This window comes from Ornithorhynchus anatinus, chromosome 20, assembly GCF_004115215.2.
Source record: "Ornithorhynchus anatinus isolate Pmale09 chromosome 20, mOrnAna1.pri.v4, whole genome shotgun sequence".
In the NCBI taxonomy this organism is placed as follows: domain Eukaryota; kingdom Metazoa; phylum Chordata; class Mammalia; order Monotremata; family Ornithorhynchidae; genus Ornithorhynchus; species Ornithorhynchus anatinus.
In genome coordinates, this window is record NC_041747.1 from 29,422,262 (window position 1) to 29,444,706 (window position 22,445).

General features: G+C 62.6%; 1 protein-coding gene across 2 annotated transcripts; it reads left to right on the top strand.

Moving 5' to 3' along the window:
- The first annotated feature begins 789 nt into the window (after positions 1–789).
- Positions 790–22,344, top strand: NARS2 (asparaginyl-tRNA synthetase 2, mitochondrial). Of its 2 annotated transcripts, XM_029048277.2 has the most exons (15): positions 790–985; positions 3,976–4,085; positions 4,884–5,004; positions 5,576–5,716; positions 7,193–7,273; positions 9,542–9,636; positions 12,564–12,696; positions 15,200–15,298; positions 16,277–16,314; positions 16,523–16,589; positions 16,909–17,046; positions 18,304–18,401; positions 19,944–19,970; positions 20,176–20,295; positions 21,739–22,344. In XM_029048277.2, the coding sequence occupies exons 1-15, from the start codon at positions 851–853 to the stop codon at positions 21,932–21,934; spliced, it is 1,599 nt and encodes a 532-aa protein (XP_028904110.1). In that variant the 5' UTR covers positions 790–850; the 3' UTR covers positions 21,935–22,344. The 2 variants fall into 2 exon arrangements, with proteins under 2 accessions (XP_028904110.1, XP_028904111.1); XM_029048278.1 differs by lacking the exon at positions 21,739–22,344 and having other exon boundaries at positions 20,176–20,835.
- The last annotated feature ends 101 nt before the right edge of the window (positions 22,345–22,445 follow it).

Below are 22,445 nucleotides of genomic sequence, written 5' to 3' on the forward strand. Positions count from 1 at the left end.
AGCGCTTAGAACAGTGCTTGGCACATAGTAAGCAGAGAAGCAGCGTGGCTCAGTGGAAAGAGCCCGGGCTTTGGAGTAAGAGGTCATGAGTTCAAATCCCGGCTCTGCCACTCACCAGCTGTGTGACTGTGGGCAAGTTGCTTCACTTCTCTGTGCCTCAGTTACCTCATCCGTAAAATGGGGATGAAATCTGTGAGCCCCACGTGGGACAAACTGATTCCCCTGTATCTACCCCAGCATTTAGAACGGTGCTCTGCACATAGTAAGCGCTTAACAAATACCATCATTATTATTAGTAAGCGCTTAACAAATACCAACATTTATTTTATTTATCCAGTTCCCTCATCTGGAAAATGGGGATTGGCTGTGAGCCTCCCGTGGGACCACCTGATGACCCTGTACGTCCCCCAGCGCTTAGAACAGCGCTCTGCACATAGGAAGCGCTTAACAAATACCAACATTATTATTATTATTGTTACTTCACTTCTTTGGGCCTCAGTTCCCTCATCTGTAAAATGGGGATGAAGACTGGGAGCCTCACGTGGGACAACTTAATGACCCTGTATCTCCCCCAGCGCTTAGAACAGCGTTCTGCACATAGGAAGCGCTTAACAGAACCAACATTATTAGTATGATTATGAATGAGTGAATGAATGAATGAACGAATGAATGAATGAACGAGTAGGGACGGACTACATTTCCCAAGACCGCCCGCGGCCCGGAGGCTCCAGCCAATGAGCGGGCGGCGGGCGGGCCCCCTGGCGTGACGTCACGTCCGGGAGGGGGCAGGACGGAAGCCGGGCAGGGCCAAGAAGCGCCGGCCACGGCCTAGCGGCGCCGGTCCCCGGCCATGCTGGGAGCGCTGGTCCTCCGCCGCTGCCGCTGCTCGGCGGCCTCCCTCAGGCCCGCGCCGCCGCCGCCCAGGCTTAGCGTGCGGGGAGCCCTCGGGGCTCGGGATCCCGGCGGGGACCGCGCCCGCGTCCAGGTGGGTTGCAGGGGGCGGGGGAGGGGCGCCTGCGCACGCCGCGCCCCGCTGCCTCCTCCCACTGCGCATGCGCGGAGGGGCCCGCCTGCGCACGCCGCGCCCCGCTCGCCCTCCCCCCACTGCGCATGCGCGGAGGGGCCTGCCTGCTTCCCCGCGCAAGGGCTTCTGGGGACTGTAGTCCTGAAAGGGCCCAGCTCCCCTCCCACCAGAATCATAATGTTGGTATTTGTTAAGCGCTTCCTCTGTGCAGAGCACTGTTCTAAGCGCTGGGGGAGATCCAGGAGCATCAGGTGGTCCCACGTGAGGCTCACAGTTAATCCCCGTTTTAATAATAATAATAAGGTTGGTATTGCTAAGCGCTTACTATGTGCAGAGCACTGTTCTAAGCGCTGGGGGAGATACAGGGTCATCAAATTGTCCCACATGAGGCTCCCAGTCTTCATCCCCATTTTACAGATGAGGGAACTGAGGCCCAGAGAAGTGAAGTAATAATAAGAATAATGTTGGTATTTGTTAAGCGCTTACTATGTGCCAAGCGCCGTTCCAAGCGCTGGGGGAGATCCAGGGTCATCAGGTGGGCCCACGGGAGGCTCCCAGTCTTCATCCCCATTTGACAGATGAGGTCACTGAGGCCCAGAGAAGTCAAGTGACTGGTCCAAGGTCCCCCAGCTGACAAGGGGCAGAGGCGGGATTCGAACCCATGACCTCTGACTCCCCAGTCCGGGCTCTTTCCACTGAGCCACGCTGCTTCTCTAGTCATCCTCGTCTTAGCAGTGTGGGTATCTGTTGAGCGCTTACTACGTGCAGAGCACTGTTCTAAGCGCTGGGGGGGATACAAGTCCATCAGGTGGTCCCACGTGGGGCTCACGGGTTTCATCCCCATTTGACAGATGAGGTCACTGAGGCCCAGAGAAGTCAAGTAATAATACTAATAATATTGGTATTTGTTAAGCGCTTACTATGTGCCAAGCACTGTTCTAAGCGTTGGGGGAGAGACAAGGTCATCAGGTTGTCCCCCGTGGGGCTCACGGTCTTCATCCCCATTTGACAGATGAGGTCACTGAGGCCCAGAGAAGTCAAGTAATAATACTAATAATGTTGGTATTTGTTAAGCGCTTACTATGTGCCAAGCACTGTTCTAAACGCTGGGGGAGAGACAAGGTCATCACGTTGTCCCCCGTGGGGCTCACGGTCTTTCTCCCCATTTTGCAGTTAAAGGAACTGAGGTCCAGAGAGGTCAAGTAATAATACTAATAATGTTGGTATTTGTTAAGCGCTTACTACGTGCCAAGCACTGTTCTAAGCGCTGGGGGAGAGACAAGGTCATCAGATTGTCCCCCGTGGGGCTCACGGTCTTCATCCCCATTTTGCAGAGGAGGGAACTGAGGCCCAGAGAAGCCAAGTGACTTGCCCAAGGTCACACAGGTGACATGACTCCTTCTGCTATGGGGCGGGTGCCCCTCTAGGAAGTGCTGCTTTTGCTGAGGCCGCGACTTTCTACTCCTCCTGAGTAGGGGGTGGGAGTCTAGTATCGACTGTAAGCCCGTCAAAGGGCAGGGACTGTCTCTATCTGTTGCCGATTTGTCCATTCCAAGCGCTTAGTACAGTGCTCTGCACGTAGTAAGCGCTCAATAAATACTCTTGAATGAATGAATAGTATTGATTGAAAACACCCCTGACTGACAGAGGGGAAAAAGGATTGAAAAGGAAAGAGTCAGTGGTGCATGATTCGGGGAGAGTTAGGAATTCAAAGTCCAGTTATAAGCGCTTAGTGCAGTGCTCTGCACACAGTAAGTGCTCGATAAATACAAATGAACGGAGAGGGGAGAGTGAGTGGAGTTCACAGTCGATAGGTGGTATTTATGGAGCGCTCACTCCGTACTAAGTAAGTGTACTAAGTGCTCGGGAGTCAGAGTTGGAGAAGGGAGACCCAGCCGTGTAGGATGGCCTGCTCTGGGTCACCGTGGGGAATCCGGAGTGTTGGGTTGAGGGCGGACAACCAGCACAGAGTTGCTCCCCGAATCCCGGGAGCCTCCTTTCATTCAGTAGTATTTATTTCATTCAATAGTATTTATCGAGAGCTTACTATGTGCAGAGCACTGTACTAAGCGCTTGGAATGGACAAACCGGTAACAGATAGAGACCGTCCCTGCCCTTTGACGGGCTTACGGTCTCATCGGGGGAGTCGGACAGACAAGAAGAATAGCGATAAATAGAATCAAGAAGGCTGAAGAAGAAGAAGAAGGCTTCTTGAAGGCAGTCCTGGCCGGACCCCCCTTCGAGGCTGACCTGGTAGTGGTCGTGTGCTTTTAGGGATCGGGTAACATCAGTTTACCCTCCCGGCGAAGGGGCGATTTGACTCTATGCAGGCACTCGCTCTCCAATCCGGATTTGCATCCCCGGCTTCCCGGTGCTGGGCCCGTGACCAGTGTCGGCCGGTAAGCCGTGGTGCTCGTCGCTTTGCGGAACCGTCATCTCGAAGGGGGCCGCCTCGCTCTTTTTTGTGGAGAGGCGAGAGTGAGCCTGGGAGGAATTGCCTCTCTCTCTCGGATGCTTTCGAGAGGTTGCCTCCGTCTGCCAGAAAAGTTACCGGCACCTGCCTGGCGAGGGAAAGGTCAAAGGCAAACGGCATGGCAGGTTTGGGTGACAGCAGAGTTGGAGGGGTAAGAGTTGGGCTTTTCCTTTTTTTCCCCGGAAAACCGCTTAGCCCTCGGAGGACGCTAGACCCAGGGAGAAAGTCCGTGCCATTCAAGTTTGCCGAGGGAATGGGTGGAGAACGGAGAGGAACGGGGAGGAGGAGACCGCGAGAGAAACTGAGGAACGACCACAGAGATAGGAGGAGAGCGAGGACAGTGTCAGTGAAGCCGAGGTTGGGTAATGTTTCAAGGAAAAGGGGATGGACCACAGTGTCCTAGACAGCGGAGATTCAGCTCAGAGGAGACCGTGAATGAGTGGGAGCGACCGCCTTCCGATTTTTCCTCTCCCCCCAGGGCTGGGTTCGCTCAGTCCGGTCCCAGAAAGACATCCTGTTTCTCCACGTCAACGATGGGTCGTCTTTGGAGAGCCTGCAGGTGGTTGCCGACTCCAGCTTGGACACCGCGTGAGTAATGAGGATCCGGACGGCATCCGTTAAAGGGCTCTCGAGCCCTGGGCTAAGCGCTGGGCCCGTCCCATTAGTAGCAGTAATAATGACGGTCGTGGTATCTGCTAAGCGCTCACCATGTGCCCGTCAGGTCGCCGTCCCCCGTGGGGCTCCCAGTCTAAGAGGGAGGGAGACCCGGGACGTCGTCCCCGTTTTGCAGAAGAGGAAATTTGAGGCCCAGAGAAGTGGAGTGACTTGCCCTCGGTCGCACGGCGAGACCAGCGGTGGGGCCGGGGTCGGAACCCGAATCTCCTTGTGTCGTAGTCTCCCAAGCCTTTAGTACAGCGCTCCGCACGCAGTAAGCGCTCAATAAATATCCCTGACTGATCCTGACTCCCGGCCCCGTGTAGATCACACTGCTTCTCTCGCCATTTTGCACTCTCCTCAGGGCGAGCAGACCACAGCGATGGAATTGAGAGGGGCAGGGTAGCCAAGCGGTCGGTCAGTAATACTGTCCGAGCACCTACGGCAAGCGAAGCACGCGGAAGAGTTCAGTAGAGGTAGCAGACGACGCTCCTGCCGTCTCGGAGCTTGCAGTCTATACAGAGTCGTCCCGAGTGCTCGGGAAAGCACAGTAGCACGAATAGTCACGGTCCCTGCCCACTTGGAGCCGATAGTTGAGCAGACGAGAAGGAAAGAGATGTGCCCGCCTGCCAGTTGTCCTGGGTCCCTGAGTTCGTGGTGCCCTGGGCGATCTCGACTGGAAAACCCCGGGGGAATTCCCGGTGACTCTCCTCTTTGCGCCCGTCGCTACAGGGACCTGACTTTCGGGAGCGCTGTGGAAGTGCAAGGCCGGCTGGTCAGAAGCCCGCACAAGAAACAGAACGTGGAGCTGACGGCGGAGAAGATCCGAGTGGTTGGGCACTGCAATCCCACGGTAGGCTGAGGCGGCCCGGGATTCGGCCTGGGCTCCCGTAAGGGGTGGGGACCCGGGACGAGATCCCCCCCGCCCCGGGAACCGGAAATCCATCGGCTCTGTGGATCGAGAGCCCTCCGCGTGCAGACCCCTGTCCTGAGCGCTCGGGAGAGTGCTTAAAGTTAGAAAACTCGATCCCTGCCCTCCGGGATCGTCCCGGTCTGCTGGGTGCAGAGCACCGTACTGAGCACTTGCAAGAGTCCGATAGAGTTAGTAGACATTATCCCTGCCTGCAGAGAGCTTCCAGTCTAGCGGGAAGACTGATTCTAAAATATATTAGAGGCTGGAGGAAGAAGAGGGGGTGGGGGGCCCGTGTTCCTGCTGAAGGAATGGGGTGTGGAAGCTTGGGCCAGCAGCGCTCTGGGAGATTGTTCGGGGGCATCTTCCTGCCACTTCTGCCCCCACAGGGTCCCGTAAAGATGGGTCTGGGAGTGGGGGGCCTGGTGCGGGGTCTGGAGGCAGGGAGGGGGAGGGCAGAGTCCGGGAGCCCCGACGGGCTTAGGGGTCGGTCCGTCCTCTCTGGCGGCGGCAGGAATTCCCGCTCAAAACCAAGGAGCGGCACCCGCTGGAATACCTGCGCCAACACCCGCACCTCCGTTGCCGTAGCAACACCCTGGGCGCCCTCCTCCGGGTCCGTGGCGAGGCCACCGCCGCCGTCCACTCCTTCTTCAAGGTGAGCCCGGCCGGCCGGCCCCCTCCCTCCCCTAATGGTGACGATCGCGACGGTGTCTCTCAAGCGCTCACCGTGTGCCAGGCACCGTCCTAAGCGCCGGAGTGGATGCGAGCAGATCTCGTCGGGGACCGTCCCCGGCCCGTGTGGGGCTCACAATCTCAATCCCCATTTTACAGTCGAGGTAACTGTGTCCCGGGTCACACAGCGGACAAGTGGTAGAGCCGGGATTAGAACCGGTGACCTTCTGACTGCTCCGTGCTCTATCTTGGGCGGGGATGGTCTCTATCTGTGGCCAAATTGTACATTTCAAGGGCTTAGTACAGTGCTCTGCACATAGTTAGCGCGCAATAAATACTATTGAATGAATGAAGGGTCTAGCCACGAAACCATTCAGCTTCGGGCCCTGCCCGGCCGAGCGATCCCCGGAGGACCCGAGAGTCCGATCTGCCCGGGCCTCTGGGTCGAGAAGCCGGCGGAGGAGGAGGTGGGGGTCGTTAAGGGTCGGGACCGTACCGAGATCCGGGGGAGAGAACTGGACGTGGGCCCCGGCTCCTAAGGGGCTCCCGGTCAGAGAGTTGTGGGGGGATAGAGAACGGGAACTCGGGGAACACCACGACGAGAATCCGAGAGTCCAGGCCGCCAATCCAGAGGACAGGGCACGGGGGGCCCGTGGAGCTGCGGAAGCGGGATCCGGGGTCTTCCTCACAGCACTGACGGGCGGCCGCGGAGGTCAAGTTTAGGGGCAGTCAGAACGCCGACATCCAGATGCTGTCCGCTTTTGAAGGAGAAATTCACAGTGGAAGAAACCGAGCCCCCTTCTGGGGGCAGGTGGCTTAAAGTGGCAGCGACCTCCCGTCCCCTTCTGCCCTTCATCCTTCTCTTTGGGGGCAAGAAGGCATCTTCGTGGGTGGACCTTAAAGGGTTTTCCTCGTGGAGGGAGCCTGCCAGCCGGAGACAGGGCGGTACGTTGCCACCGGATGGCACGACCCGCTCCGCTCTAGGCGCCTTGGCCTGACTTTCCCAGAAGACCCAGCTCCGAACAGGACCCACCGCCCCGTCGAGGCCGACTGCCCGAGCGGGCCCGGCCCTAAGTAGGGCTGACCCCTGACGTCCCTTCCACACACCCCCCGCACCCAAAAAGTAATTTTTCCAGCAGCGGGCAGTGTGGCTTAGTGGACCTGGTGCAGCCCAACCCGCTGGGAGTCCTGCCTCTGCCTTAGCTTAGGCCCAGCCTCACCACCCCCCTCTGTAAAACGGGCCTCCCCCTGCCTCTCAGGGATAACGAGAGGACGGAACCGAGTCGGGTCACGGGGGACGGCCGTCCGTGCGCAGCGTGTCGGTTGAGGTCCACGGGCCAGCGGGTCAGAGGGTCCCGCGAAGGGCGCTGTCATCCCTGGGCGGAGCAACGCCATTTCCCTCCTCCGGGAGTTTAGCGCTTGGGTCGCGCCACCGACCCCCGCCGATGTCCGATTGCAGGAACACGGCTACGTGCACATCCACACTCCAGTCATCACATCCAACGACTGCGAGGGGGCCGGAGAACTCTTCCAGGTGGAAGTAAGTGGGCGTTCGCGGGCCTCGCCACCCGCGGCTCGACTTCCGGGGGCCGCGGGAGAGGGGTTCGGGCGGTGCCACCCGGGCCTCGGGGCCAGCGGCCATTAACGGGACCCTCCCTTGGGCTTTCCGGGCCCCGGGCCGGGCTCTGCCTTCGACCGGGCGTGTCGATTGACTGACCGAGTGATCGATTGTTCTGTTGTGGGGAGGCGATGCCCAAAGGGCCGTGAGTTTAGACGGTCCCGTCCCGTTTAGACTGTGAGCCCGTCACTGGGCAGGGATGGTCTCTATCTGTTGCCCAATTGTACATTCCAAGCGCGTAGTACGGTGCCCTGCACGTCGTAAGCGCTCAATAAATACTATTAAATGAGATTTGCACAGCAGTCCTTGTGTACGGCCTCACGCTCATTCTTGGGAGTTATTCCTCCTACCAGGGCAGGGACATAAGCCACATTTACACCGCTCCGGCCATTTTACAGATGGGGCAGGTGAGGCACCGCATGACCGCCTCGAGGCCTTTAGAAGGGTGTTCCCAGGCCATGCCGACAAGCCTGAAGGGGCCATTAATCGCTATTATATGACTGTTAAAATCATTACTATTGCGATCATTAAAGCTTCGCGGAGCCCCTTGGACACTGTACCGTGCTTTGAAGTCAGTAGTTCCTCTGAACCTGAAATTGAAGTGCGCCGGTCCCGGCCGAAGGCGGGTCCCCGTGGCGAGTAGGGCACCGGGAGGAGCCAGTTTCCGGGCTCACGGGGACCCTCCTCTTCCAAGGGCAAAGTAGCAGATGGCGTGACCGCCTTCCACTCCCAGGTTGGCCTCTGGCCTGCCGGGTGAGCTCGGCCAACTCCCTGAGTCGCCCGAGGCCTCAGTTTCCTCTTCTGCAAAGTGGAGGTGAGATTCCCGTCCTCCCTCCCCCAGAGACTGCCTATGGGGCACGGACCGTGGCCGATCCTGTTATCCTGACACTAAGCACAGCGCTGGGGCCCAAAATAAGCACCCCATAAATCCCGTCATTATTCTTCTTTCCCTCCTTCCCGGTCTCCTCGCCTGTGCGGGGTTCGGGGATTGCGAGTCGGATGTCGTCGCCCCAGGGCCGATTCGGTTCAGGGCAGAATTCTCCCCCCGCAGAGCCCACGGAGGGTTTGGACGAGTAGAAGCCTTCGGCTCCCGAGCCGCGGGGCTGCGGGGGCGGACTGGGATGGCCGGGGTGGAGACCTTGCCCGGCTGGGTTCGAGGAAAAAAGCTTGATGGGGTTCGGCGAGCCTCGGCCGCCCACGTGGCGTCGGTGAAGGATCCGTCGGCACCCACTGGCTCGCGGAGGGTCATTAATCGGGTGCGTTAGCGGGCCAGCGCCGCCCGGTCTCGCGGTTGCGCCCGAGAGGCGGCCGAACGTTTTGGTCGGAGGTGGGAGGTGCCGGCGGGTGGGGACGTCTGGAACGGAGCCTTAGGTCCGGCAGCCGGTCAGCCATCCGCAGGTGGGAAGAGGGCGGCACCATTTCCTCCAGCTCCGTGACGCGTGGCCTCGGCCCCCTTTTCCCCGGTAGCCCGGCGCCCCGAGTCACGTTGATCGTCCCGGGGGCGGCCGTCGGCCGCCGATCTAGGCCCGCGGACGGACCGGAGGAGGAGGGAGAGTGGAACCGCAGTGCAGTTGGTTGTAACACCGATGATGATATAATTGTGGTATTTGTTCAGCTCTTTCTGCGTGCTAAGCACTGGGATGGGTCCCAGTCCCTATCCCTGTTGGGAGCTTACAGCTCATGGAGATGGGAGAGCGGGTATTGGATCCCCATTAAAGACGAGGAAACTGAGGCGCAGAGCAGTGAAGTTCCCCGATTGAGCTCATTCCCTGTTCTCCCACTCCCTTCTGATTTGCCCTCGCACTTGAATTTGCTCCCTTAATTCATCCTTGCTTCAGCCCCCAGCGCCTAGGCGTATAGCCGTGATTTATTTTATTTCTGCCGGCACTCGGGTCTGCCCGGACGGGGGCATCTTTGGACTGGAGAGGTGGGGATGGCTAGGGCAGCAGGGCGAGCCTGCCGGGCCGGGCGCCCCGCGCCGAGGAAGCGATCGTGGGCACGGACGAGGCACCGGAGCCCAGGAGGACCCCGGCGCGGGGCTCCGGGCGTCCTCGGCCTCTCGGGACCGAGAGGGTCTGAGCGGGGAGGGTGACGAGCCGCGGCGTCCACGGAGAGGCCGGACGCGCGCCCGTCGGCCCCGGGGGAGACTCCGTTAACGCTCTTCCCGGCTTCCCCGTTCTTGCCTCGCAGCCTTCGAGCCCGGCGAGGGAGCCCGGGAGCCTCTTCTTCGACGTGCCCGCCTTCCTGACGGTGTCCGGACAGCTGCACCTGGAGGTGATGTCAGGGTACGCCCGTTTCGCACCTCCGCGTCCCGCGCTGGCTGCGAAACAAGGATGCTCGTCCTCCCCCAGAAGGGCGGGTCTGGGGTCTCCACGGGTATGGTCTCTCCCAGGGCTGCTGATGTGGGGCCCGAGGCACCCCGGATGGGTGGACAGAGCGCCAGCGTCCTCTACGAGGCCCGGCCTGTGGTGGAGAGGCTGCGGGCGGGGGGAGGGCTGCAGCGCGGAGGCTTCAGGGCAGACTGGTGGGCGATCGGGGCTTTGATTTTTGTGGGACGACGGGCGATGTTCTTTTCGCGCCACCAGTCAGATGTTCCCGGTTAAACGGCGAGTCCTAGGACTCTGTTAGCGTGCGGGGACATGGTGTTTCCGACCCGTGATCTAATCTCCAATAACAAAGCCCGGGCCCTTCCCCAGCCCTGCCTCCCCGCCGCTGCTTTGATTTTATTTCCGTGGACATTTTAAACGGAATAAATGTCAGCTAAATTTAGAAGCGCTATATTTATCCCGCCGTGATAGATGGTTTTTCCATGAGATGGATTTTTCTTTGAACGTGACTGCGATTTTTGCGATTGAGAAAGAACGAGAGGGAGATGCGCTCGGCCTGCGAAGATGAATTGATAGGTGGGTGGCTCGGGCTGCCCAGATTAGAAACGCGCTCCATTACACAGCCTCCCTCCCCATCTGTCCTCCTGTCTGCCTCCTTCCCGCTCCGTCTTTCCACCTGTCTGCCTCCCTCCTCCTCTGTCTGCCTCCCTCCCTCTCTTTCTGCTTCCCTCCTTCTCCATCTGTCTGCCTCCCTCTCTCTCTTTCCTCCTGTCCACCTCCCTCCCGGCTGCCGGAGAACCCTAAACCCCATTGCCCAGCTACCCCTGCCTATCAGTAGAAGGCCCGGGCTCCGGCGGGCATTTCCAAGGTTCTCCACCCACCCAGTCAGTCAATCAATCAGTCGATCAATCATCACCATCGATTGAGCACCTGCCGGTTGGAGAACACCGTAGTCGGTTCTTGTGAGGGTACGAGAACCCGCAGGCATTATCCCTGCCCTCTAGTCAGACGGAAACATGCATCTGAGATGGGAAGATGTGATAGATTAGAAAGGAATGTACGTAAGTGCGAGGAGGGGGTAGATTCCCAAGCCCTTGGGTGGCACGGAAGTGCCAAAGAGCCACTAGCTGGGAGAGATGAGCGATGAATCAGGGGAGGCTTCTGGAGGAGGCGGGATTTCAGGAGGGCTTTGAGGCCGGGGAGAGCGGTGGTCTGCCCGGTTTGAAGGAGGAGGGAGGACGCGAGCAAGGGGTCACGGGCGAGAGAGGGGAGAATGAGGCGGAGCGAGAAGGTCGGCCCGAGAAGAATGAAGAGTACGAGCTGCGGGGGGTGGGAGAGAAGGGAGGAAGTAAGTAGGAGAGAGAGCTGAGTGGTCTTAGGCCTTAGGACCGTCCACCACCCCGTCTCTCCTAGGAGCTCTTACGGGCCGCACGTCCGTGGATCTCCCGAGTCAGAGAAGGGCCCAGAGGGGTTTCAGTCGGGCCCGCTGGCCGGAAGGAAAACCGCACGACCCTTTCCAGCTCCTTCCCTCCCTTTCCTCGAAGAAGGGTGACGGGAGGAGCGTCCGGGTGGCGAGAACCCGAACGCTGATTATGCAGGGACTCGGGGGTTTGTTAGCTTGACCTTTTTCCCACGGGGTGGTCCGTGACAGGCGAGCTCCTCCCCAGCCGATCAGCCCGGTCCAAGAGGCCCCCCCGTCCGGCAAGCCCGGCCCGGCCCGGACACTCTCTCGCCTGGGGCCCGTGGGCCGGGGCCGGAGCGGGCTCCGTCTCCATCACCCCGGGACCTCGACCACGGTCCCGCCAACATCAGAGCCGAGGGGGCGGCTTCGTTCCTCGGCCCCGGGGCTTCCGGTGGCCTCGAGGATCGCCGGCCGGCTTCGCGGGCCCCTCGCAGCCGGGGAGGCCTGGGCCCGGGGCAGGTTTCGTGAGGGAGATGCCCGACGAACCTCCGGTAATCCTTTCACCATGGGCCGGGGCTGGAGCTATAAAAAGCAACTTTGAAGTCGCTGTTTTTTCAATTACAGCGTAGACTCTTCCAATTTCTAATTGGCTTTGGTGTTTTCCATTCCTTCCCAAGAAGGAGGCGGAACAAGCCTGTGATCTCTGCATTTACTGGGAATCCAGGTCTGGTAAAGAGTCCGTCTCCTTCTGACTCTCGTCTGCGTTTTTGCTCTTCCTCAGTTTCCCAAATCCACGTAGGACTGTCGAGGGCTTAGGGAGCCAGTGGGCCTTTGACACCCCAACCTACTCACTGGGCCTCGTTCTCATCTCTCCTACCACGACCCCTTCCTCACCCCCCTCTTCTTTCCCCCTCACACCCCACAGACTTCGTCTTCAAAGCCGCGGCCGTCGTCAGAGCCCTTCTGAGATAGCATCTCTTCCCTCCCTACCGCTACTTATTCCAAAGATTTAAACTCTATTACTTCCTTCTACTTGAAATTTAATTTAACGTCTGTCTCCCCGGCTAGACGCTAAGCCTTTTCGGGACAGGGAACGTTCCTATTTACTATATTATACTCACCCAGGTCCTTAATACAGTACTCACAGTAGATCCTCGAGGGTAGGGATTGCGCCTGTTAGGTCTGCTTTACTCTGCCAGGGACTCTGTACCGTCCGCCGTGCGCAGAGCACTTTACTAGACGTTCGGGAGAGCACGGTAGAGTCGATAAATACGAGATGACGGTCTAGCGGTGAAGACCAGTCAGTGAAATGAGTTACAGGCGGAGGAAGAAGAAAAAGGGGATATGGACATGGGTTGGTCGGTTCGCGATTCTTACTTGACCTCCCCAGCTGAGGGAGGGCGGGCGTGTGCGCACGTGCGCGCCGGGGCTTAGCTGGGCACACGTGAGCCCCGCCGCGCTCCTCTTCCCCCTCGGCTTTCAGCGCCTTCACCCACGTGTTCACCTTCGGCCCCACGTTCCGAGCTGAGAACTCTCAGAGCCGCAGGCACCTGGCCGAGTTCTACATGGTGGAAGCGGAGGTGGCCTTCACCGAGAGCCTCCAGGACATCACGCAGGTAAGGCGTGGGGTTCAGCGGGCCCGGGCGCTGGCAGGTGGTGGCTCGGGGCAAGGCCGGGACAGGCGGCCTCGGGGCCTGGGCGTCCTCCTAGGGATTTCTCTCGTCCGCCCGCCACCCCCGCCCGCACGGCCCACTCAGAGACTACAGCCATCCGTCGGCCGCGGGCCTTCCCCTCCAACCGATCCGCTTTCCTTAACTTCCCCTCCCCTCCCCGCTGTAGGCCTTCCTCCTTGAGGAACGCTGTCATTCAATGGTATTTCAATCAATCAGTGGTATTTATTGAGCATTTTCTATGTGCAGAACACTGCACTAAGCACTGTCCTCACTTGTCAGCCCCTCCTCGCCTCCACCCCCTCCCCCAACGCCGCCCACGGCCCGTTCTCCGACAGTCCGCTGCCGGCTCCTGGCAGAGTTTAGCTCTCGGCGTTCCCGATAATTATAATAACGACAGCGTTTGTTAAATGCTCACTACGTGCCAAGCACTGTTCTAAGCGCTAGAGTCGATACAAGGCAATCGGGTTGTCCCACGTGGGGCTCACAGTCTTAATCCCCATTTTACAGATGAGGGAACTGAGGCCCAGAGAAGTGAAGTGACTCGCCCAAGGTCACACAGCAGACAGGCGCTGGAGCCGGGATCAGAACCCAGAGCCTTCTGACTCCCGAGCCCGTGCTCCACCGACTGGGCCACGCTGCTTCCCACGTCCCTGCGCCGGGCACCAAGCGGGGAAGGTTTGCTCGTAAACGTTTCGGGAGCCGGGGCCGAGCCGCCCTCAGTCCTCCCATTCCGCCGACTGACTTTTCTGCCCCGTGCTCACGTGAGGGCCGTTGGAAGTCCATTTGCTCCAGGGGCGAGAGCTTTAGCGGTGGCGGGAACCTAGTCGGTGAGGAGAACCCAGATGAGCTTTTTCTCCACCCGGATTCGTATCGGAAAGTGGCTCCAATGAGAACGACCTTGGATGCCATAAAGCAGACCGGGATGGTTTGTTTTATTGTTTCTTCCCGCTGTCTACCGAGGGCCCCCACCGGGGAGGACGGCGCAGATCCTTAATCTAGACCACAGCCCGCCCGGCTAGACTGTAAACTTCTCCGGGACAGGGAACGAGCCCAGGGCCTCCCCCACACATTCCTGGGCTCTCCCGGCTGCCTTGGCCGGAGCGGCCTCGCCCGAGATAGGAGTCCCCGTGTCCACTCGTCTCTGCACCGGCCTTTGGAGAAGCGGAACCCTCGCCGCGGTGTGCTTTAGGAAAATGATGCCCCCCACCCTGACACGAGCCCTCTCCTCATGCGCGCGCGCAGCTGGGCTTGATGCTTCCTGGGGATCCCGCAGAGGCACAGCGTCTGGGGATTCGTGGCCGGGAGTCAGGAGACCCGGGTTCCGGCCCCAGCGCTTCCCTGGCCTGCTGGGCGGGACCACGGGCCTCGGGGTGTGCCTCCGTAAAACGGGGAGAGGATCCCCTGGCCCCCCAGGGGCGCCGAGATGGATCGTCTACGCGAAAACGCCCCCGGGACATCGGACGCCCGGCCCCGCTCCGGGCTATCCTCGTCTTCTACTCCGGGTTCGGAGGAGGAGTCGCCGCCCAACGCCGACTCCCTCCAGGGAGGAACTGGCTCATGTGAGGCAGCTGTGGCCAGCTGTTGGCCGATGGAAACTATTTTTACCCTGTGTTCAGCAAAGCGAGAAAAAGCCCCCCTCACTTCTCCAATCGCCCGGCGAGTCGGCTGCCCGCTTACCGGAAAGGAGAAGCTGAATGCAAAACCCGAGAGAAGCGCGCTGGGGGGGAGCGCGGTGAGCAGAGCTGCCCCGGGGCGACCCCTCCCCCTCGCCACCATCCCCAACCCTGCTCCCTTCACGGTGCTCCCAGCTCCTGGAGCATCCCCGAGGCCGGGATGCGGGTGGCGGGCGACTGGCCGGTAGCCCCGCCCGGCCGAAGCCGGGCTAGTGTTGGACCGGCGCCGCCGGAAAATCTGCTGGTTTGGGGACCGGTGGGCGTCCGACCAGAATTTCCGGCTCGCGTCGTTCCCGGTCAGTCCGCCGCGTCTCGTGCTGCTAAACCTGTGTTTGGGAGCAGGATCGCTCAGCGGGGGACTGCTCATCCCTGGGAAGCGGGTCACCCGCCCCGTGTTGCGTGCGTGGATTTCCACTGGTACAACGCGAGCGAGGAACCACCGGGGTAGTTTCGCGAGCGGCGCTTAGGGTCGCGGTCGGGGACGGCAGAGCGGCCTCTCCCGCAGTCGGTCCCAGGCGATCCGCGGGCGCGAGCTCGGGGCCTCGGCGTGCCCGTCCCGCCGGCCCGCTCGGTCAGTCAGTCGTATTCGTTGAGCGCTTACCGTGTGCGGAGCACTGTGCTTATATACGTACAGTATAATAACGTAACAGACGCATTCCCTGCCCATATCCAGCTCTGCTGTGGGTTAGGGGGTGGCTGCGGGCCCCACCCTGGTGCCAGCCTGTCCCCTGCCCTACCCGTGGCCCCTCCACCCGGCCTCTTTCTCCCTGCAGGTCATGGAGGGGCTGTTCAAGGCCACGACCGCGACCGTCCTCGCTCGCTGCCCGGACGACGTGAGGCTCTTCCACAAGTTCGTCTCACCGGGCCACGAGGTAGTAATCATCGACATCATCGGAGGCGGCATGAGTTTCTAGAGAAGCAGCGTGGCCTAACGGCAAGAGCCCGGGCTTAGGAGGCGGAGGACGTGGGTTCTGATCCCGGCTCTCTGCCACTCGCCTGCTGTGTGACTTAACTTCTCCGGGCCTCAGTTCCCTCGTCTGTAAAATGGGGATGAAGACGGTGAGCCCCATGTGGGACAGGGCCTGGATCGGCTTGTATCTACCCCAGTGCTTAGATACGGCACGTAGTAAGGGCTTATCAAGTAACGTTAAGCGCTCTCTGTCTGCCAAGCACCATACGAAACACTGAGGTAGAGAGAAGATGAATCAGGTCGGGCACAGTCCCTGTCCCACATGGGACCCACGGGTCTGAGAGCGATGCAGAACGGCTCGAGAAGCAGCATCGGCTAATGGGAAGAGCACGGGCCGGGGGGGATCAGAGGACCTGGGTTCTAATCCCGGCTCCGCCACTCGTCCGGTGTGTCACCTTAGACGAGTCATCTAACCTCTCTCTGCCTCGGGTGCTTCATCGGTATAAAGGGGATTAAATCCGCCTCCCTCCGTCTTAGCCCGTGAGCCTCCTATGGGACGGGAACCGTATCCAACCTGATTCCCTTGTATCTGCCCCAGCTTTTAGTACAATGCCTGGCACACGGTAAGTGCCTAAGAAGTATCGGTGAAAACAAACGGGGGAGAACTAGCCCCATTTTGCAAATGAGGTAAATGAGGCACAGAGAACTGAAAAGACTCGCTCCGGGTCACACGGCGGGCAGCGGCGGAGCCCGGACCAAGACCCGCGTCCCTTGACTCCCGGGTCCGTCCTCGCTCTTTCCGTCAGGCCGCAGGTGAGCGGAGCTTCGGCGGGGTCGCGCCTGTCCACCTCGGGCGCGGCTTCGGGGAGCAGAGGCGAGGTGGGGCCGGGGGGTGACCGGGCAGCCGCGAGGAATGACGCGGCGTCCTCTTCTCCCCAAGGACCGGCTGGAGAAGATGCTGAGGAACGAGTTTCTAGTGTAAGTCACGGCATCTCTGTCGCCCGCCGCAGAGGTGCCGCCCCTGCCCGACTCTCCCATCTCCGTCCCTGATTCTCCCCCAGGGAGGAGGGGGCGGGCACGGCCCGCGCGGTCCGTGGAAACCGAGTTACCTCCTTGGGCTCTCGCGTCCCGGAGATGACCCGTCGTCGCCCGTGCATCGAGTTGCCCCGTGCTCCCCTCCCTCCAGCCTGTCCTACTCCGAAGCCGTGGACATCCTGAAGCAAGCCCGCCGGCCCTTCTCCTTCCCCGTGGAGGTGGGTCCGAGCGGGCCCCGTCTGCGCTCGGCCCCGCCGGGCGAGGGGCTTCGCGAAGCCCCCGCGTCTCCCCGACTGCCGTGGAGCCTTAGAGGAGGGTGGAGGCAGAGGGCTGGACCGGATGACCTCCCGAGGGCCTCTCCGGCTCCCGCATTCCGGTGCCTGTGGTGTGTGGTCAAACCCCCCGCCGCCCGGGGGGGGGTGTCGGGAGGGGGAGGAGGAGTCGTCTCTGTTCGCCACCGGCGTCCCCTTGCGAGGTGGGGCGTCTGGTGACCCCGACGGGCGTCCCGCCCGCCCGGCACGGCTTTCGCCTCCGCAGTGGGGCGGTGACCTGCACAAGGAGCACGAGAGGTTCCTCGTGGAGCACTGCGGCCACAGCCCGGTCTTCGTCGTCGACTACCCCTACGACCTCAAGCCCTTCTACGCGCGGGACAACGGCGACGCGCCCCGGCACACGGTGAGAGCGAGCGTTTGCCGCCGGTCGGCCCGCCCGCCCCTCCCCTCGGGTCTCCTCTGGCTCTCTCCTGCGCCCCAAGGGTGGGCAGGGGGAGGCGGGCCAGGGCGTGGGTGTGCGGGTGGTGGGGGTGGAGCCTGCGTAGATCGACAAGGAGACAACCCCCGTCTTCCCAGACTGTTCCGGCCTGGAGGCCGGCAGAACCCGGAGCACATAGTTGCGGGACAGGCTCGGGGCCACTGTGCGGCAGGGGGAGGAATCTGGCTGGTAGCCGGGGCAGGCCGGTTCTTCAAAATCCGCCCCCCCCCCCCCCCGACTTGCCCCGGCCGGGGCCCTTCTGCCGTGATTGTCAGCTGACCTCCGCTCTGGGGGATTCCCTCCCCCGGGGCCCCGGTGGGGGCCGGAAGTTGGGTCCCGGGCGGGGAGCGGCCTCGATAGACTACCCGGGCCACGTCGGAGCGCGGGCACGCGCGGGCGCGCCCCGGACGCGCTCTTGGCTGCGGAGCCCGGGGCTGGGCCGGTCGGCCCCGCCGGTGGCCGCAGCCCGCGCGCCGCTCCGGTGGACGTGCGGCAGGTGCTGGCCGGGGGGGTGAGGGTGCTCTCGTTTGCATGTCCGGGGAGCGTGTCCGACGCGGGGAGAGCCCCGAGAGTCTCAGCGGTGGGGGAGCTCGAGATAAAAAATGGGACAGGTGCCTCCCCCGGGCCTTTCCTCCCCGGGCAGCCCACCCGCAACCAGGCCCGCCCCGGAGCCCTAAAATAAGGGGGCGGGCGAAGACGGCCCCCTCCTCCGCCGTGCAGCCACTCGTCCCTAGAAGCCCCGAGATGGGGGCCGTGGTGCTGCCGTCCCCGGGTAGACCAGGGCTCCACCAGGGCAGGCCTGGGTCTGCCGGAACGAGGACCGCCAGGACCTGCCAGCGGTGGTCCCCGGGGGTGGCGACGGCTCTCCGCTCGGGCCCGCCGCGCTGCCCGCTTGGTGCGCCCCCCTAGAACCCGGCCCGTGGGGAGGCTCCCCGTGGTGGGTGAGCGAGCTGTTGGGGGGTGGGAACGTGGGGAAGGCGCAGAGACGGCGACGGGTCGTACGGGCCCCCGCGTCTACCCCTACCCGAGCGCCGGAGCCGTGGGAGGCGGAGGGTGAGCAGAGCTGGGAAGGGCTCCCAGAGGGGGCGTTTCGGGAGGCTGGAGAGGCGGAGAGGGCCTGGCATCCGTCCCCTCACGTGGCGGAAGGTTTCAGGCCCGTCCCGCTCTCTTCTCCCTCCCGAGGCGGCGGCCGTCGATCTCCTGGTGCCCGGGGTCGGGGAGCTGTTCGGGGGGAGCCTGAGGGAGGAGCGGCTGCACGTCCTGGAGCAGCGCCTGGCCAGGTACGGTGGCGACACCCCCGCTCCCCGGGGCGGGCGGGAACACGGTCCCCCGCCCCCACCCCCCGGCCCGTGTGCCCGACGGGGCCCGGCCGTGGCCGTGGAATATGGGGTCTCGGCGTCTGGCTCCTCCTCTCCTTCCCTGCCCTCCAGCGATCGGTGGTATTTAGTGAGGGTTTACTGGGCGCAGAAGGCTGTCCTAAACGCTTGGGAAAGTATAATGCAGCAAGTCCACGAGGGACTTACAGGGTACCGAGAGAACGGATACCGAAACAGATTGCGCCCGGGGGAAACGGTAGAGCAGTAGGATATGGACCTAAGTGAGGTGACTGGGATGAGGATCAAAAAGTGCCTATTATGATGATTGTTATTATTACAGCGATATATAATAATGATCACGGCGGTGGTGCTGGCGAAGCGCTTGCAACGTCCCAAGCACCGTACTGAGCCCTAGAGCGGATCGTCAGGTTGGATAGAGTCCCCGTCCCCACGGGGTTGACGGTCTTAAGTAGGAGCGAGTAGGATTTAATCCCCATTTTGCAGATGAGGGAACTGAGACAGAAGAGTTAAATGTCTTGCCCCAGACCACCCAACAGGTAAGCGGCGGAGTTGGGATTAGAACCCAGCTCCTCCGACTCCCGGATCTGTGCTCTTTCCACCTGGCCACACTGCTTCCCTAAAGGGCACACGGCCAAGGGCGTAGGTGGAGCACAGGGGAGGGCGGATGGAGAAATGGTTAGGGTGGGCTTAGTGAAGGCGTCTGGAGGGAGGTGTGATTTTAGGAGGGTTCGAAACGCGGGGAGAGTGGTAAACTGTCAGAGTCGAAGGGGGAGGGAGTTCCCGATCTCCTCCTCCACCCTCTCTTCCGCTTTCCTTCTCCTTCCCCTGCCCTGTCCTTCCCTGCCTTCCTCCCCGCGATCGGATTTTGTTTTCTCAAAACGCGTTCCCTTCCCCACTGCGAACCGGCGACCCCGGGCCTAAACACGCCGGTCCCCTTGCCGCAGGCCGCCTTTTGGGAAGTGAGCGCCCCGCGGAAAGGATGCGGCTGCTCTGCGGAGAGAAAAAGCTCTCCCATTCCGCGGCTGGAAACTGACCAGCAAAAAAGGGAATCGAGCCTCTCGACCCCGGGCCGCCCGGCCGGTGGTCGGGGCGTCACGTGGCCTCTGTTGGCCGGCGACCCGTTCGGCAGCGGGCACGGGGGGGGGGGCGGGGGGTAGGGTGCACGGCCCCTATCCGGCCTCCCCTCCCTCTCCCTCTCCGCGGCCCGCCCCTCGTAACTAACCCGGCCACCCCCACCAGCAGACCCCCTCGCGCCCCGCCCTGAACGGCGCGAGGAACACGGAGTCCCGGGGCCCGTCGTCCCGGCCCCGGGCGGGCCCCAGGGCCAGGAATGAATGAACGAGAGGAGAGATTCCTCGGGTGAGCGTTAGGCCCCGTCCCCGGCTCCCAAGGGGGCTCCGGTCTCAGAATGGGGAGCCCGGTTCGGGCTGGCACGTGGCCACCCCTGCCGCCCCCCCTGACGGGCCCTTTCCTCTCCTCCCACAGACTCGGGCTGACGGACACCTACCGGTGGTAAGGGGCCGGCGGGACTCCGCCACCAGAGTTAACGCGAACCGCCCTCGCCGCCCCAGCACGGTGCCCGGGGTGGTGGGAGCCGGACCGCGGCCCGGGCGGCGGAGAGGTTATCTGTCTCCGGAGGAGGGGGCGGCTAGGGATCGGGGGGGTTCCCGTGGCTTCCTCTGAGGCCGGTCGTGTCGCGTCCCTCCCCCCCCCTCAGGTACACCGATCTGCGCCGCTTCGGCTCCGTGCCGCACGGTGGCTTCGGGATGGGCTTCGAACGCTACCTCCAGTGCATCCTGGGCATAGACAACATCAAAGACGTGATCCCCTTCCCCAGGTTCTCTCACTCGTGTGCCCTGTAGCGGCGGGGGGGACGCGGGGGGGACTCCCTCGGCCGGGCCCGCGGGATCCTCCGCGCCCCGGACGGACGGGACGGGCCTCTCCGCCTCCGCCGGGGGAGACTGGCCAGCGTCTGCCTTTTCCCTCCGAGCGCCGCTGAAATTTGGCCCGGGAGGGGGCCGGCCACAGTCCGGGCCTCAGGTCTGGCGTCACGGCGGGCCCAGCCCCCGCTCCGGGCCGGGCACCTCGAGGGTTTCTCCTCTGGGATGCGTCGGGGCCGGGGGAGGGGGGGGCCTTCCAGAACTGAAACCCTCGGCCGTCCCCTCCCCGGTCTCCATGTGCATCCCCCTCCTCTCTCCCCACCCCCAAACCCCCGCCTCCGGGCGGGACAACCAGCGAGCACCGCCACGTCCGGCCTGGTCACACTCTCTGAGGGGACCGTGTGGCGCTTGGGTTTCCCGGAGCGCTCTCTGGGACGGCGGGGGGCCGGGCCAGGCGGGGGGCCCCGGTGGTCAATAAAACGCATTTCTTCCGAGGACTTGCTGGGTTGTGCTGACAACCCAATCCCCGCGCCCGGCACAAGTGCCCCCAGACCGGTCAGATCCCGGAACGGAGGGCGGGGAGGGAGAGAACGGGACGGGGAGGAAAGTCGTGTGGAGGAGAGGGAGAGGAAGGAAAGGGAAGGGTTGCGGGGGGGAGCGTGATGTGCCGTATGACGACACGAGTATATCGTTGGCTACTCTGGCACCTGACCTGCCCTCCAACCCCACCTTCTGTGCCGCGGGTAAACCTGCCCGGCGTGTCGGGTGTGCCCAAACCCGGCCCCGCCCGCCCACAGCGGCTGGGTGGTGACCCTCCCTACCCGCCCCACCGCCTCTTAGTCACCCTGGGAGCGCGGCGCCGATAATCGCGCCGGGGGAGCCGCCCCCGCTTCCCCGGGCCGTCCGAGCTCGTCCGCGGGCCGGGCTCGGAGCCGAGTCGGGCCGTGACCCGGCGGGCCCGAGCGCGGGGGGCTCTGGGAACCGGCTCCGTCGGTTCCGGTCTCGGGCCCGAGGGCCCCGTCGGCGAGGGCGGTGCCGTCCACCGGGGAGAACGCTACGGGATCCCCGTGGGAAGGCCAGGCCCGGCCCGGCCACCGCCCCAAGGAGCTCAGCGCCGGGTTGTCCGTGTGCTTCCTGGCACCCGGGACGGCACGTTCTGCTTAGAGAGTGCCCAGCGTAGCTCTCTGTGCCCCGTAAGTGCGCTGCGCACGGCAGACGCGGTGTATACAGCTCGGGATTTAGCCGACGCCCTGCACCCGGTAGGGGTCCGGTACGGCGGGTTCTCAATTATTTATCCCACTTTCCTGGTACCGAGCTCTGCGCCAGGAGCCCCCTTTACATCAGATGGTTTTGAACGGCAAAGGATCCTGACGGAACTCTGCCCCGGCTCCCCTCCTCAGGAATCCTGCCCTCCGGGATCCTCGGGAAGAAGGCAACCGGTCCAGACTGGAGCCCAGATGCAATCTCCCAACTCCCGGGCGTCCCCCCCACCCCGACCCCCTTTCCCTCCAGGGCTCAGGGTGCGGAAGGAGCCCAGGCCCGGGAGGCCAAAGGCCCGGGTTCTGCTGCCAACTCCGCCGCTCGCCCGCTGTTTGACCCCGGGCAAGTCACGTCCGTTTTCTGTGCCTCGGTCTCCTCGTCCGTAAAACGGGGGTGCGGTGCCCGTTCTCCGTCCATCTTGGGCCGGGAGCGCCACGCGGGACAGGGACAGGTAAATGCCACCACGGGTCCGGCCACCGGCCGGTCTGCTGCCCCGGAGCCCGGCGGGGGTCCAGCCCTGGACGGCTTTCGAGACGGCGCCCGGCCCGCCGCGGGCAAGCCGTCGATCGTATTTAGTGAGCACTTCACGCGTACAGAGCGCCGAACTGAGCGTTTGGGAGAACCCGGTGGAACGATCCAGCAGGCGCCCTCCCTGCCCGCAACGAGCTTCCGGTCCAGAGGGGGAGACGGATGTTACGTAAATAAATACGAATCAGTTTACCCCGGGGAACCGGGGAACCGTTGACCTCCCGACTGCCGACACTTCCTATTTCAGCGAGTGAGCTGGGCGGCGTGGGGGAGGGGGGGACGTGGGGGCGGCAGGTCTGTTCTCGTTCTGGCTCTCGTC

Bases quoted from the DNA above. Each gene is read 5' to 3' on its own strand.
- NARS2 (XM_029048277.2), top strand. From the start codon at position 851: ATGCTGGGAGCGCTGGTCCTCCGCCGCTGCCGCTGCTCGGCGGCCTCC. The intron at 5,005-5,575 runs GTAGGCTGAGGC...TGGCGGCGGCAG, and splicing joins TTGGGCACTGCAATCCCACG to GAATTCCCGCTCAAAACCAA. The intron at 15,299-16,276 runs GTAGTAATCATC...CTTCTCCCCAAG, and splicing joins TCGTCTCACCGGGCCACGAG to GACCGGCTGGAGAAGATGCT.